Source organism: Nelumbo nucifera, chromosome 3 (assembly GCF_055504915.1).
Source record: "Nelumbo nucifera cultivar China Antique chromosome 3, China Antique-T2T, whole genome shotgun sequence".
Classification (NCBI taxonomy): domain Eukaryota; kingdom Viridiplantae; phylum Streptophyta; class Magnoliopsida; order Proteales; family Nelumbonaceae; genus Nelumbo; species Nelumbo nucifera.
The window spans coordinates 42,211,323-42,223,541 of NC_142651.1; the positions used below are offsets into that span (position 1 = coordinate 42,211,323).

Sequence of the window (12,219 nt, forward strand, 5' to 3'; positions counted from 1 at the left end):
AAGAAAATTAAAAAAAATAGATGTATATTATTAGCATTGTCATCATCAACATGCCAAAATTGCCACGTGCACATGCACATTTTCGAGTAATAGTATAGTTCTCTTACAAAAAAAAAAAAATAACAACCTTGGAAGTTATCCATGCAATTATCCAAGAACACACTACTTGTTGGCACAAAAATAATGTTTTATAAAAAAAAATAACTATAAATGGAACCTCTTTTCCCTTGGGATTGGCTACTTGAATCTTGTTTGGCACTTCACTCTGTTATTAGTTCCATATCCTTTGTAAAATTATGAACACTTAAAATCATTTCTTATTACTTCAATCCAAGCTCTTCTATCCCCTTAAACTTGTAACAAACCACTTCTTACTAGATGGTCTTCTATGCACGTAACTAAGGTGTTCAAGTTGACTTTTTCTCATTTTATTGCCTACTGGAGCTACTATTCCTTCAAATCACTTCATTTTTTATCATGTCTTTTCTAGTGGTATTACTCACCTTACAACTATTTTATAGAATTTCCCTTTTAACCCAATGTTTCAGAACCAACCAACTAAAACGATATTCTTACAAAACTTTTACGTTTCAACCCCTCATTAATTTTGCTACAGCCAAAAAACCATTCTTAATTTCACAAGAACAATCTCTCCATAGTGTCCTATTCTGCTCTTGCTAGAATAATCCATCCTCTGCCAAAAATATGAGTGCTTTAAAATAAAGATATAAATTAAAAAAATTACTAAACATTAGTAGGATATTATTGGTGCAAATAAAAATCATATGGGGAGAGTTGCTGCACTTCAGCCCTCCCAAACGGGCGCAGAATCTAACATATCTCCAAGAATCTGACTTGACAATATTAAAAAAAAAAAGGATTCTGGGACACATCCATTAAATAATAAGACTAGTAAAAAGTTCATGTGCTGTGTATTATATCAGCACAAACCAATAGAGATGCATAAATAAACCTAAAAAGTTTATGTAGATAAGCTAGCATCATACTAGATCAGTAATAATTACTTAGATGTTGCTGATAAAAAAAATTATTACTTAGATGATCATTTGGCTGTGTTTGGAAGGAGTACAAATACAAATATGTAGAGTGCAAAACCTTGTTTTTTGTATTATTCTGTATATATTTGCACCAATATTTTAAAACGTGGAGGCATGACGTGAGCCATTCCACTATTTGGATGCATGAGGCATAGTTTAGAACATAAGAGGCATAAGCCTCCCAAAAACAAGGAGGCGTAAGCCTCCTTAAGAAGATGGGGTCAAGAGGAAGAAAGAAAATGAAGGGGAGGAAGAAGAGGAAGGGGGATCTCACTTTTTCTTTATTTTTAATAAAAATCTTTTATACTAAGAAAAATAAAGATGCACAACAATAGTTGAAAGGGAGGTCTTGTCTAAGCAGAGGCGATAAGTGAAGTGAGAAAACCGAAACGAAGCAAGACCCCCCCCCCCCCCCGAACACATGCACAGAAAAAAACAAATTGGGCTGCACTGAAAAGGGGGATGGGGACATGGGGGGGTCTGAGGGGTTTGAGGGGGGTGAAGATCCCCCAACCAAAGGAGCCGAGGGCAAACCACTTTCTTTCCCCTTATCTTTTCTTCCCTTCCCTTCCCTTTCCTTTTATCTTTTTTTCTCTTTCTTTCTTCCTCTTTCCCTTCCTTTTCGTTTCTTTTCCTTTCCTTACCTTCTTTTTCTTTTTTCTTTTTTTTTTCAGTCTTTTTATATGAGATGTGCATGGGGCGCATGATGTGTACGCCTCTAGTCATGAATAAAGTGCACAAGACATACACCTCAAAGGGGTCAGCGCCTCTGGAATACGCCTTAGGGAATTTAGGGAACCCCTCGCCTGGAACCGTGCTTTTAAAATACTGATTTGCACTTTACATATTTGTATTTGTATTCTTTTCAAAAGACAATGGACACTTGTATGCAAAAGTCTCCCTGAAGAAGACTGTCACAACCCAACACATGTTGATCGGTTGCCAAGAAGATCATCTACAGCACCAATGAGAAGAAATGATCTTACAAGTTTATGAATAGGGACAAACCAAAAAAGACATGGGCTGAAGTAATGTGAAATGATCTTACAAGTTTATGGATCTAGCACTGAACAGAATGGAATGGTAGAATATAATTCATGCAATCGACCCCATATAGTTGAGGCAAGGCTTAGTTGAGTTAAGAACATAAATTTGAATGCCAAGATACTTGGGAGAAAAAATTATATTATCAAATAAATACGTCAGAAAAAATTGGTAACTGATAAAAAGATTATATTATCAAATAAATAAATAAATAAAAAGAGTCACATATTTTCCTCACTCCTCATATCCAAGAAGTTTCAATCCGGACTAACATATATATATATATATATATATATATATAGTTCAGATTCATTCTAATTTCTAAACGTCGCCGTGAAGTTTAAGATGTCTTGGTCGTGGAAAGTTGCAAAGAATTATTGATTGTTGTAGATATCCTAAATTCCTAATCCTAATCCTAGTCTCTTGGACTACACTAATTTCTGGTTCACAAGGTAAAGTCTGATCTGATGTCATTCCGGAGAAACATTTGTATGCATGGCACCTGTACAGAGACTAAGGTGTGCACATTTTCTTCCACTACCACTGGGTGAGTTGAGGTCAAGAAACGTCCATTACTTCCAGTCTTCCACTGCCACTGGGTGAGAGGCGAGAGGGATTGTGTGGAAATAATAATAACCATGGGCGTCACGCCCCTTCAACTTCAACTTGTTTTTCTTCTTTTCATAATGTTATCAGGGTTCCCATTCCTCGAAACTGTAAAACCTTGTTCCTGCGACCACAGTGATAACAAGGTGGGTTGTATGGAGATGGAGAGAGCAGCACTCCTCGACTTCAAAGAAAACCTGACAGATCGATGTGGCGACCTCTCTTCTTGGGTGGGTAATGACTGCTGTAGCTGGAGAGGCATCCGTTGCAACAATAGGACTGGCCGTGTGGTCCAGCTTGACCTGGGCGACCCATGCCAAGATGGGAGCTGGGGATTGTCATCCTTAGTCGGTGAGCCATTAAATCCTTTGCTCAATTTGGAACATTTGAATTACTTAGATCTGAGCACTAACAATTTTGGAGGGATCCCTATCCCTAATTTCATTGGATCATTCAAGAAGTTGAGATATCTCAATCTCTCTTATGCTCAATTTAGTGGAACAATTCCTTCCCATCTTGGAAACCTTTCCAACTTGCGTCATCTAGATCTTTCAACACGGTTATTTCCTTTCTACAAATTGAATGTCAACTGCCTTGATTGGCTCTTGGGTATGTCTTCTTTGGAGTACCTTAACATGGGATCTGTGGATATGAGCAAACTGGGAACAAATTGGCTACAATCAATTAATAAGCTTGGTTCTCTTAAAGAGTTAAAGTTGGGTGATTGTCAACTTCACAGCACTCCTCTCTCTCCCCCATTCGTTAATCTTACATCCCTTTTGGACCTTGATCTCTCCTTTAACTCTCTCAACATCTCAATACTTCCATTCTTTCTTAATGTCAGTAGCCTTGTTAATCTTGATTTTGGCTACAATCGTCCCAAAGATCCTAATTTGTCTGTCAATCTCAACATTATTGATCAGAGTATGCCACCAAAAGCCAAGGAAACTCTTTGCCGATTGCAGAGTTTAGTTTTGGCAGGTAACAGAATTGGTGGTGAGGTAGACAAACTTGTGGATATCCTGGTGAGATGCAAAAGGATAAAGATGTTAGACTTAAGTTTTAATCAGTTTAATGGATCTTTGCCTGCATCCATTGGAAACTTGTCCTCTTTGGACAGCCTAGACCTTTCTGAAAATCAATTTACCGGTCCTCTGCCTGCATCCATCGGAAACTTGTCATTGTTAGAGAAGCTAGACCTTTCATACAATCAAATAAATGGGGCCATTCCAATAAAGGTCGGGCAGCTCTCAGGTCTGGTTTACTTGTATCTCCATGACAATTCTTGGGAAGGTGTTCTTTCAGAACATCATTTTACAAACCTCACAAGGTTAGAGGCATTATTCATATCCTCTTCATCAGGAAAGTCGTCACTGGTTTTCAATGTGACAAACGATTGGGTTCCTCCTTTCAATCTCAAGTATCTCGTTGTGTCTGACTTACAACTGGGCCCTCGTTTTCCTTCATGGCTTCATACTCAAAACCAGCTTTCTTCCATATCCTTAACAAATGTTGGGATTTCCGATGAGATACCCACTTGGTTTTGGAAATTATTGTCAAAGTCTGTACGACTGTTGAATCTCTCTCACAACAAATTAACTGGAAAGGTGCCAAACTCCTCCGTCCTTCAACAGGGATCGGAAGTGGATTTAAGCTTCAATCGCTTAGAGGGCCAACTACCACTTCGGCAATTTTGGTCTTCACCATTACGATCTCTACATCTGGGAAATAACTTGTTCTCCGGTCCTATACCACCCGATATTGGTGGCAACATTTCATTGCACTTGCTTTTGTTAGATCTTTCGTGGAACAATTTAAGTGGCAGCATTCCCCCTTCCATAACTAAAATAGAATCCCTAAGACTTCTTATTCTCTCAAATAATCAATTATCTGGTGAGCTCCCTTGGGATTGGGAGGATTTACAGCAACTGTCGATTGTAGACTTGGCCAACAATAGCCTAACGGGTACTATTCCAAGTTCATTCAGTTCTTTGGCTTCACTTGAATGGTTGATATTGAGTAACAATAGCTTTAACGGGGAGCTACCGTCCTTGAAAAGTTGCACATCTTTAATGAGCCTTGATCTTGGTGAGAATAAATTTTCTGGAAACTTGATGACATTGATCGGAGAAACCAGTGCTCCCTTGGTGTTTCTACGCTTACGGTCAAACTCATTCGTGGGAGATATTCCAAAACAACTGTGTCATTTCTCTTCTCTTCATTTCTTAGACCTTGCTCATAATAATCTGTCAGGTCCCATTCCTCTGTGTTTTGGCAATTTGAGTGCTTTCAATGGTTTATGGCTTCCTTACGCTAAACGTCTTCGGTATCAGGGGTATGATCAACACATGATGATAATAGCAAAAGGAAGAGAAGTTGAGTATAATACATATGGAATTCTAGACCTTGTAAAGAGCATAGATCTTTCCAGCAATGATCTATCAGGGAAGATTCCTGATGGAATCACAAACCTCTCTGGATTAGGAACATTGAATTTTTCAATGAACCAACTCACAGGAAACATCCCCGATAAGATTGGTGACTTGAAATGGTTAGAAACTCTTGATCTCTCAAGAAACCAACTTTCTGGCCAGATCCCTCAAAGCTTATCTTCCATATCTTCCTTGAATCATTTGGACCTTTCTTATAACAACCTATCAGGGAGGATCCCATCAGGCAACCAGCTCCAAACACTCAACGATTCTTCCATTTATAATGGTAATCCCTATCTTTGTGGGTCGCCACTTTCAAGGAAGTGTGAGGATGATGAGAAACCTTCTCAAGGTCCCACATCCCTTGTTAATGCTGGTAGTGAAGACAAGGACTCTTCTGATTCTGAGATGCAATGGTTTTATATAAGCATGCTCCCAGGATTTGTGGTCGGTTTTTGGGGAGTTTGTGGCACTTTACTCTTGAAGAAGTCATGGAGGCACGCCTATTTCAATTTCTTGAATGATATGAAAGATTGGGTCTTCATAGTAATTGCATTGAGTGTCATTCGCCTGCAAAGAAAATTAAAATTTGGAAGAGTCTAATGTTTCACACAAGGAGTTGTTTCATGATGCTGGCAATATACAAGTCTTTTAATATTGTATGTATGTTATAAATATAAGCACTTGTTATTACAATGTGTAGTATGAGCAATAGATAAGGAACTTAATAAACCATTAGTTCTAATTAATCTTTTCAATCAGAATTTGAATATTGAATAATAGCAAGTTAGCTATCTTACCACACATTGAAAGCAAAATCCTCAAAATCTATCTGAAGAAACAATCCCATCTAACTCCATGTGTGTTGTTCCTTCAATTAATATACAATTAATTGCCTCATATTCCACAGTACGGTTTCATTATTATAATTAAGGTTTCATCATCTTATGCATCCACTAATTGTACATGATCCTTTCGCGTTTTATGTACACCACCAAAATCAGGCCTCATTTAACGCTTATTTGGTTACTATGTAGATCTTCGTTGTAGAATTTAAGTTATCTGTCTATATTTTCTTTCATTTCAAGGTCAATACAAAATCACTAATTTACCATTAGTGATGCATGATATAATCCTCCTCGTGATGGTAACTAATTTACCACAATTTATTAAATACATGCACAAATGCAAATCACTTGTGACTTAACCTTCTTAAATTTAATTTGGAAGTTCAAATAACTTGTGAGAATGTCAGGATTTGGTTTTGTATGATTGTATCTACTTCGATTTCAGAACTTTTGAGAGCGCGCCCATCTCCCCTTCCATTTTTAATTTCACGGTTGCTTTGTTGGTGCAACCTTTTTAAATGAAACAAGTCACTTTTGAGCCAAACAACTCGAGACGTCAGGCATTGGAATTGAAGAGTTGAAAGCAAAATCTAATTAAATCAAAATGTGCAATTTTTTAGGGTTCATTTGGTTTCCAGTTGAGAATCGAAATCTTTCAAAATCAGAATCTGAATGATTTATTTCCGTAGTTTAGTTGAATCAAACAGGAATTTAAATCAATTGGAATGGGATTTCACTTTCAAGTTAGGAAGAGGAAGGGAATGGCTATTCCCTCAAATGGGGGAATGTCATTCCACTATGAATGAGAACAGGATTGCCGATTTTATCCATTCCGATTCTAATTCCGGACCCCTATTCCCATAACCCAAACAGGACCTTAGTTCTACACCACTGTAGTGGTGGTAGACCTTTTGGAAGTTGACATCACGCAGCACATTTGGTTCTTAATTAAATGCAACTTAAAAAATTGGATAGAAGTAGCTAGAGCCGATCCTATCTGAGTTGAGGCTACCTTGACCCATTTTTTCTTCACTCCTAAATCGGAATCAATACGTTTATATATAGCTACTTTTCTAGCTTGGAAATTGCATAGAAAGATCCACATGTTTTTGTCATAAAAGTTGAAGCCATTTTGGACCCACAACATCTGTATGATTGAATTAAATATTTAAATTCTTCATTCAACTGTACTAATACGTAGAAAAGAAGTCCTCCAAGATAATTGTGGGACATAAGTGAGATCTTTCATACAAATAATCTAACATTATCTTATTTTAATTAAGGGATCGATTATGTTATCGAAAAAAATTGTAACCAATGAATCAGTATCATAAAAGTGGTAATCAATTGAGTGATATTTCATCAAGCTTGAATCAATGAATCAGACTGGAAGTTAAAGTGGTAATTGGTGATTCAGTGGGCTTTCTGATAACCATTTTGATAGTTTTTATGGACATAAGAACCATTAAAATATCGGCTTAGCCAGAACCCTCATTCAATGAACTTTTCCTTCAAGGGATGCAATTTGAGTTGGCCCAATAACTTAAATGCAACCCGAGCCCCATGAATTCACCTGCAACTGTATATTCGTGTCCATTACTTATGATACATATATTGGCTTATTTATGAAGTAAGGTTTGATTATGATACCAGAAAGACATGTTACTCAAAAAATTTACAGCCAATCAATCGGTATCATAAAATAAGTGACCAATCAGGTGGTATTCATCAAATTCACAGGGTACTTTGATTTAAACATCTTTCGGTACCATGTCTTTTCCAATAACATAGATTCCCCATAAAAATATTATATTTATCTAAGAAAGAGAGAGAGAGAGAAGAGGGAGGATGATGATGAAGGATGAATTCATTGTAAAATTTCAACATAATATGATAATGTCTATATATCAACTTCATGTATTAGATAGATAGATAGAACTTTATAAATAAGGTTCTAACCCAAACCTGATTTTATGGTTGAAAACCTTGAGGAAGCCAGGTAGGTTTAAGATTATAGGGTTGAGGTTCTAGCACATTAGGTTGGTCTAGGGTTGATATCAACCCAAGTCAGATTTAGCTGCATTTGATGGCTGTGTTCAGGACTGTTTAACCAATAATAACACCCAAGTCAGTCAGCAAGTGCATATGCCCCACAACCACTCCAATCTCTCCTTTCGCTTGATTGTTGATGCAGATAGTTGGAAGTTGCATAGAAAGATCCTTATGCATTTGATTGTAGTAAAGATCATAAAGTCATATATTGTCCGTGTACATACAATGAAGAATTTGGAACAAAGTCTGATGTGTGCCAGAATGGAGATTAACTTTGAAGACTTGGAAATTTGACTATAAAGTCCATTTTTATCCATATCATAGAATTTTAACACGAGTCAGTATCTCCTTCCAACATGTTTCCAACAGGATCTAACACTGTACAAAATATACAAACTTAGTTTGCGTTAAAAAGTTAAAACGGATCTGAATTTTCTTTCTTTTTTTTTCCAAGTCCAAAACCAGTTCCATTGATGATTAAAATCAAACTCTGTGCAAGTCAAGTCTCCCTCAGATGTCTCAATGGAAAGTCTGGGGGTTGAAATTAAATCCTACATTAATTATTAGCTAGTTTGGAATCTGCATAGAAAGATCCAGTTAATGTCTGTTTGGTCTCCCTGATTTGTATTTGTATTCTTTTCAAAAGACAATGGACACTTGTAAGCAAAAGTCTCCTTGAAGAAGACTGTCAGAACCCAACACATGTTGATGGGTTGCAAAGAAGACCATCTACAGCAGCAATGAAAAGAAATGACCATACAAGTTTTTGGATAGGGACAAAAGATCATACAAGTTTATAGATCTAGCACTGAACAGAATGGAATGGTAGAACATAATTCATGCCATCGACCCCATATAGTTGAGGCAAGTCTTAGTTGAGTTAAGAACATAAATTTGAATGTCAAGAAAGGACCTACTTGGGAGAACAGCAAGAAAACTCCATCAAAAATCACAGGATAAGGGCTTTCTGACTGACTTTATCTTCTTACATGATAGAAACGAAAACAAAATATGCTAATATTAAACATTCCATCACGACGCACACAAATCTCAGTCTGCTCTTGAGTGCTGAGATTTTCCTTCTGCTCTTGAGTGTTTGGATTACAAATACAGACGAAAACCTATGAACTCACAGTCTGCACTTTGCATTTGACGTCGTCGCTTGTAGGCGACAAACTCTACATGGGTTTGTCGCTTCCTGCCTTCCTTTATTTCGGCTCTTGGATGATAGCAAGCGGTGAGCCCTTTATTTTGGGTTCTTGGATTTACATCATGAAATGATGATCGAGTTTGGGCTCTCTTTCATTTTCTTCAAAAAGAATATGATGAACAGTGTTCAAGGGTACTTTTGACATTTTTAAAAATCTTAAATCACACATGAGGTCACGTGATATATATAACTGACAATTTATTAACGATAGGTACTAGATTGTCGCATTTCAAAAATTCGGATACTAAATTGCCACGTTTTAAAGTCTAGGTACTAAAATAACACTCAGCCTAAAGTATAGGGTACCTATCGGGAATTTTCCCATTTAATTAAGACAACAAAAAGAATACCAAATAACAAAACTTCTAAAACACCCACCGTTGAACCTGGGTTCTATTGGGCCAAGGGATCGACAGAACCACGTACATGGTTGTGTTAAGACATGGAAGCTAATCAATTTAACAACTCCCAACAATGACCCTTCTTTTCTAGCTAGCTCTTAAACCCTTTTTAATCACTTCAAAAATGGCCCTTCTTCTTATAGAAGAAGCTAGTAGGCTTGATGTTTGGCTTTCCATTAGTATTTTTGTGCCCCTTGTTCTTTTGAATAGGGGTTTTCCTCTTCTTTTCACCTTTCGTAATAAGATTAGCTGTCTAACCTCTCTTGTTTAAGCCTCTCCTCTTCTTGGAGACACATGGTTAGGAGCCTATTGAAGCTTCAGGGTTCCTTTTAAGTATTATATCACACTTTAAATGGTTTGTACTTAATTGGCAAGGAGGTTAGAATAAAGGATCTATAACAGTTACACTAAGGCTATTGAGCTTGTCGCTTATGTCCTTCATTTCTAGAATATGGTTTCTCACAAATTTCAAATAGGCTAATCTCATGTTAACCAATGTGTTCAATAATGTCTGTGAGACCACCTTTTTTTGAGGCAACATAATGATATTCAATGGTTGCAAGATACTTAGCCACGGTATCCTTCTTAGGAATCACACCTCTTATCCTTTGTTTATGTGGGCTTTTACAATAGATTTGCATATTCAGTTAGATCTTTCCCAATCATCTAAGTGCTTTCTCTCTCTCTCTTTGAGATGCATTGAAATTAAGTACAGTTTTTTTTTTCTTTTCCCTTGCACCCCAAGCTTATGTGGAGCATTTCGCTCCGCTCTACATAATTCTCACCGTCCAAATGGGAATTACAGTAATATCAAAGGAATCAAGAATTACTACTATTTGAATTAAATTTAGAATATTAGATTTTTCCATAAAAGCAATTAAGTTTTACCTTTGGGCATTCAACCCAATTGTTAAATTGTCTAATTGTGCATCACTTATGGTGTGTTTGGTTTGAAGGAAAAAATAGGAAAAGAAAGGAAAAGGTAAAGAAACCTTTATAAACCTTGTACAAGTGTTCCTACATTTCCCTTCCTTTTCCACCTTTTCCTTCAAACCAAACATAGCTTTAAGTTTGCTACCTTATACCTTTCGGTATTAGAGAATTAAATTTCTTCAAATGATTAACATTTAGGATTTTATTAAATCTCAATTGCTCACCTTTGGGCCCAAGCAATTTTTGATTTACTGTTAATATTTAATTTTGGCATCCTAGCAATATCAATGGGCTGCTTTGGCAAACCCATTTAACAAGTATGTTCATTGTAACGTGACCAAGTTAGAAAATCCATTTTGTTGATGTGATTAATTTTCCAAAATCACTAATTGTAGTGGTCCAACATGGTTCTTGAATAACCCATTTGGTTCAGCTATAAATTGGACTACAACTCGAATTTTATTAGTTGAACCAATTTGGACCAATCCGATTTGACCCACAATAATTTGGGTCATTAATCCCATCAACAAGTTCATATTTCTTGGTCAAAATTGTCAACACCCAATTTTTGTTTGGTCCACCGCCTAAACCGCAATTCACACTAAATTCTCAATCAAACCCTTTTAATCCCTCCGAAACACCTAAAAACCTGAATTTCTCATGAGAGCCCTTAGACATATCGTTAAACCTGCCCAATACCAACTCGATGACCCTCAATCAACCCCCATTTACACCCCAACCATTAGATCAAACACAACCATCAAATGCAGAACCTCTCAAAATACCTACCCGCATTAGATCAAACACAACCAAGATTCTGTTATAGACGCACGCGAACATAGGCAGCAGCGCGCACAGCAGCAGCGCACGCACCATTTGGCAGCAGCATTAGAGAGGGGCCCACACGACAGCTCAGTAGGGTGGGGCCACACTTATCTTGTCACAATAGCTCTGCTCGCCAACTCGCCGCCAGCTACATCATTCCTCATCCCTTATCCTTATCTTATCTTATTTTCTTAAGTAAGAGTTGTATTACCATTAGGAGTAGGTAATTAGGAGTTTGAGTTTGAGTTGGATTACCCTAGCCTAGCCGAATCCAACAAGAAATTCCCTTCTGTAATCTCCTATTTAAGGAGCTACGAGTTGAAGTAAAGGCATTCAGTTTTTCAACCAAGAAATGTGTAAGGAGAGTTCGGTGATCTCTTGGACAAATCACCCATTCGATTTTCCACAATAGGGTCTACACGCAAGGGAAGACGCAAGGGGAAGCAAGAGGTTCTCCCCGTGGACCGACCCGTGACGAGATCCTACGCCCGTGCCCATAACATTCTAGTATCAGAGCCTACCGTCATGGGGGAACAGGAGTCGCTGTCTTCCAGGGTCCACGAGCTAGAGCATAGGCTCGCTGAAACCAGCTTGGAGGTTCGTGAGGTCAAGGACGATGCCCGGGAGCTGCGACGCTTGCTGGAAGCGTTCCTCTCCAACAAAGAAAGAAGCTCTGAGGGAACCGCCACCACCAACGGCCGTCGTCCGGACCGGGCAGAGATGTCCAACAAATAGCAGATCGCTGCCCCAACAGCCATTGTTATTCCCAAGTATAGCCGGCTGGAATTTCCATCTTACAGCGGCACCGTA

The 12,219-nt window shown here is 37.8% G+C and overlaps 1 protein-coding gene across 1 annotated transcript; it reads left to right on the top strand.

The window, feature by feature from the left end:
* The first annotated feature begins 2,506 nt into the window (after positions 1-2,506).
* Positions 2,507-5,885, top strand: LOC104604084 (receptor-like protein EIX2). The gene has a single exon (XM_010268315.3). The coding sequence runs from the start codon at positions 2,741-2,743 to the stop codon at positions 5,741-5,743; it is 3,003 nt and encodes a 1,000-aa protein (XP_010266617.3). The 5' UTR covers positions 2,507-2,740; the 3' UTR covers positions 5,744-5,885.
* Positions 5,886-12,219: the final 6,334 nt, after the last annotated feature.

What these genes read in the sequence shown, in the direction of transcription:
- LOC104604084 (XM_010268315.3), top strand. Translation starts at nt 2,741, where the DNA reads ATGGGCGTCACGCCCCTTCAACTTCAACTTGTTTTTCTTCTTTTCATA.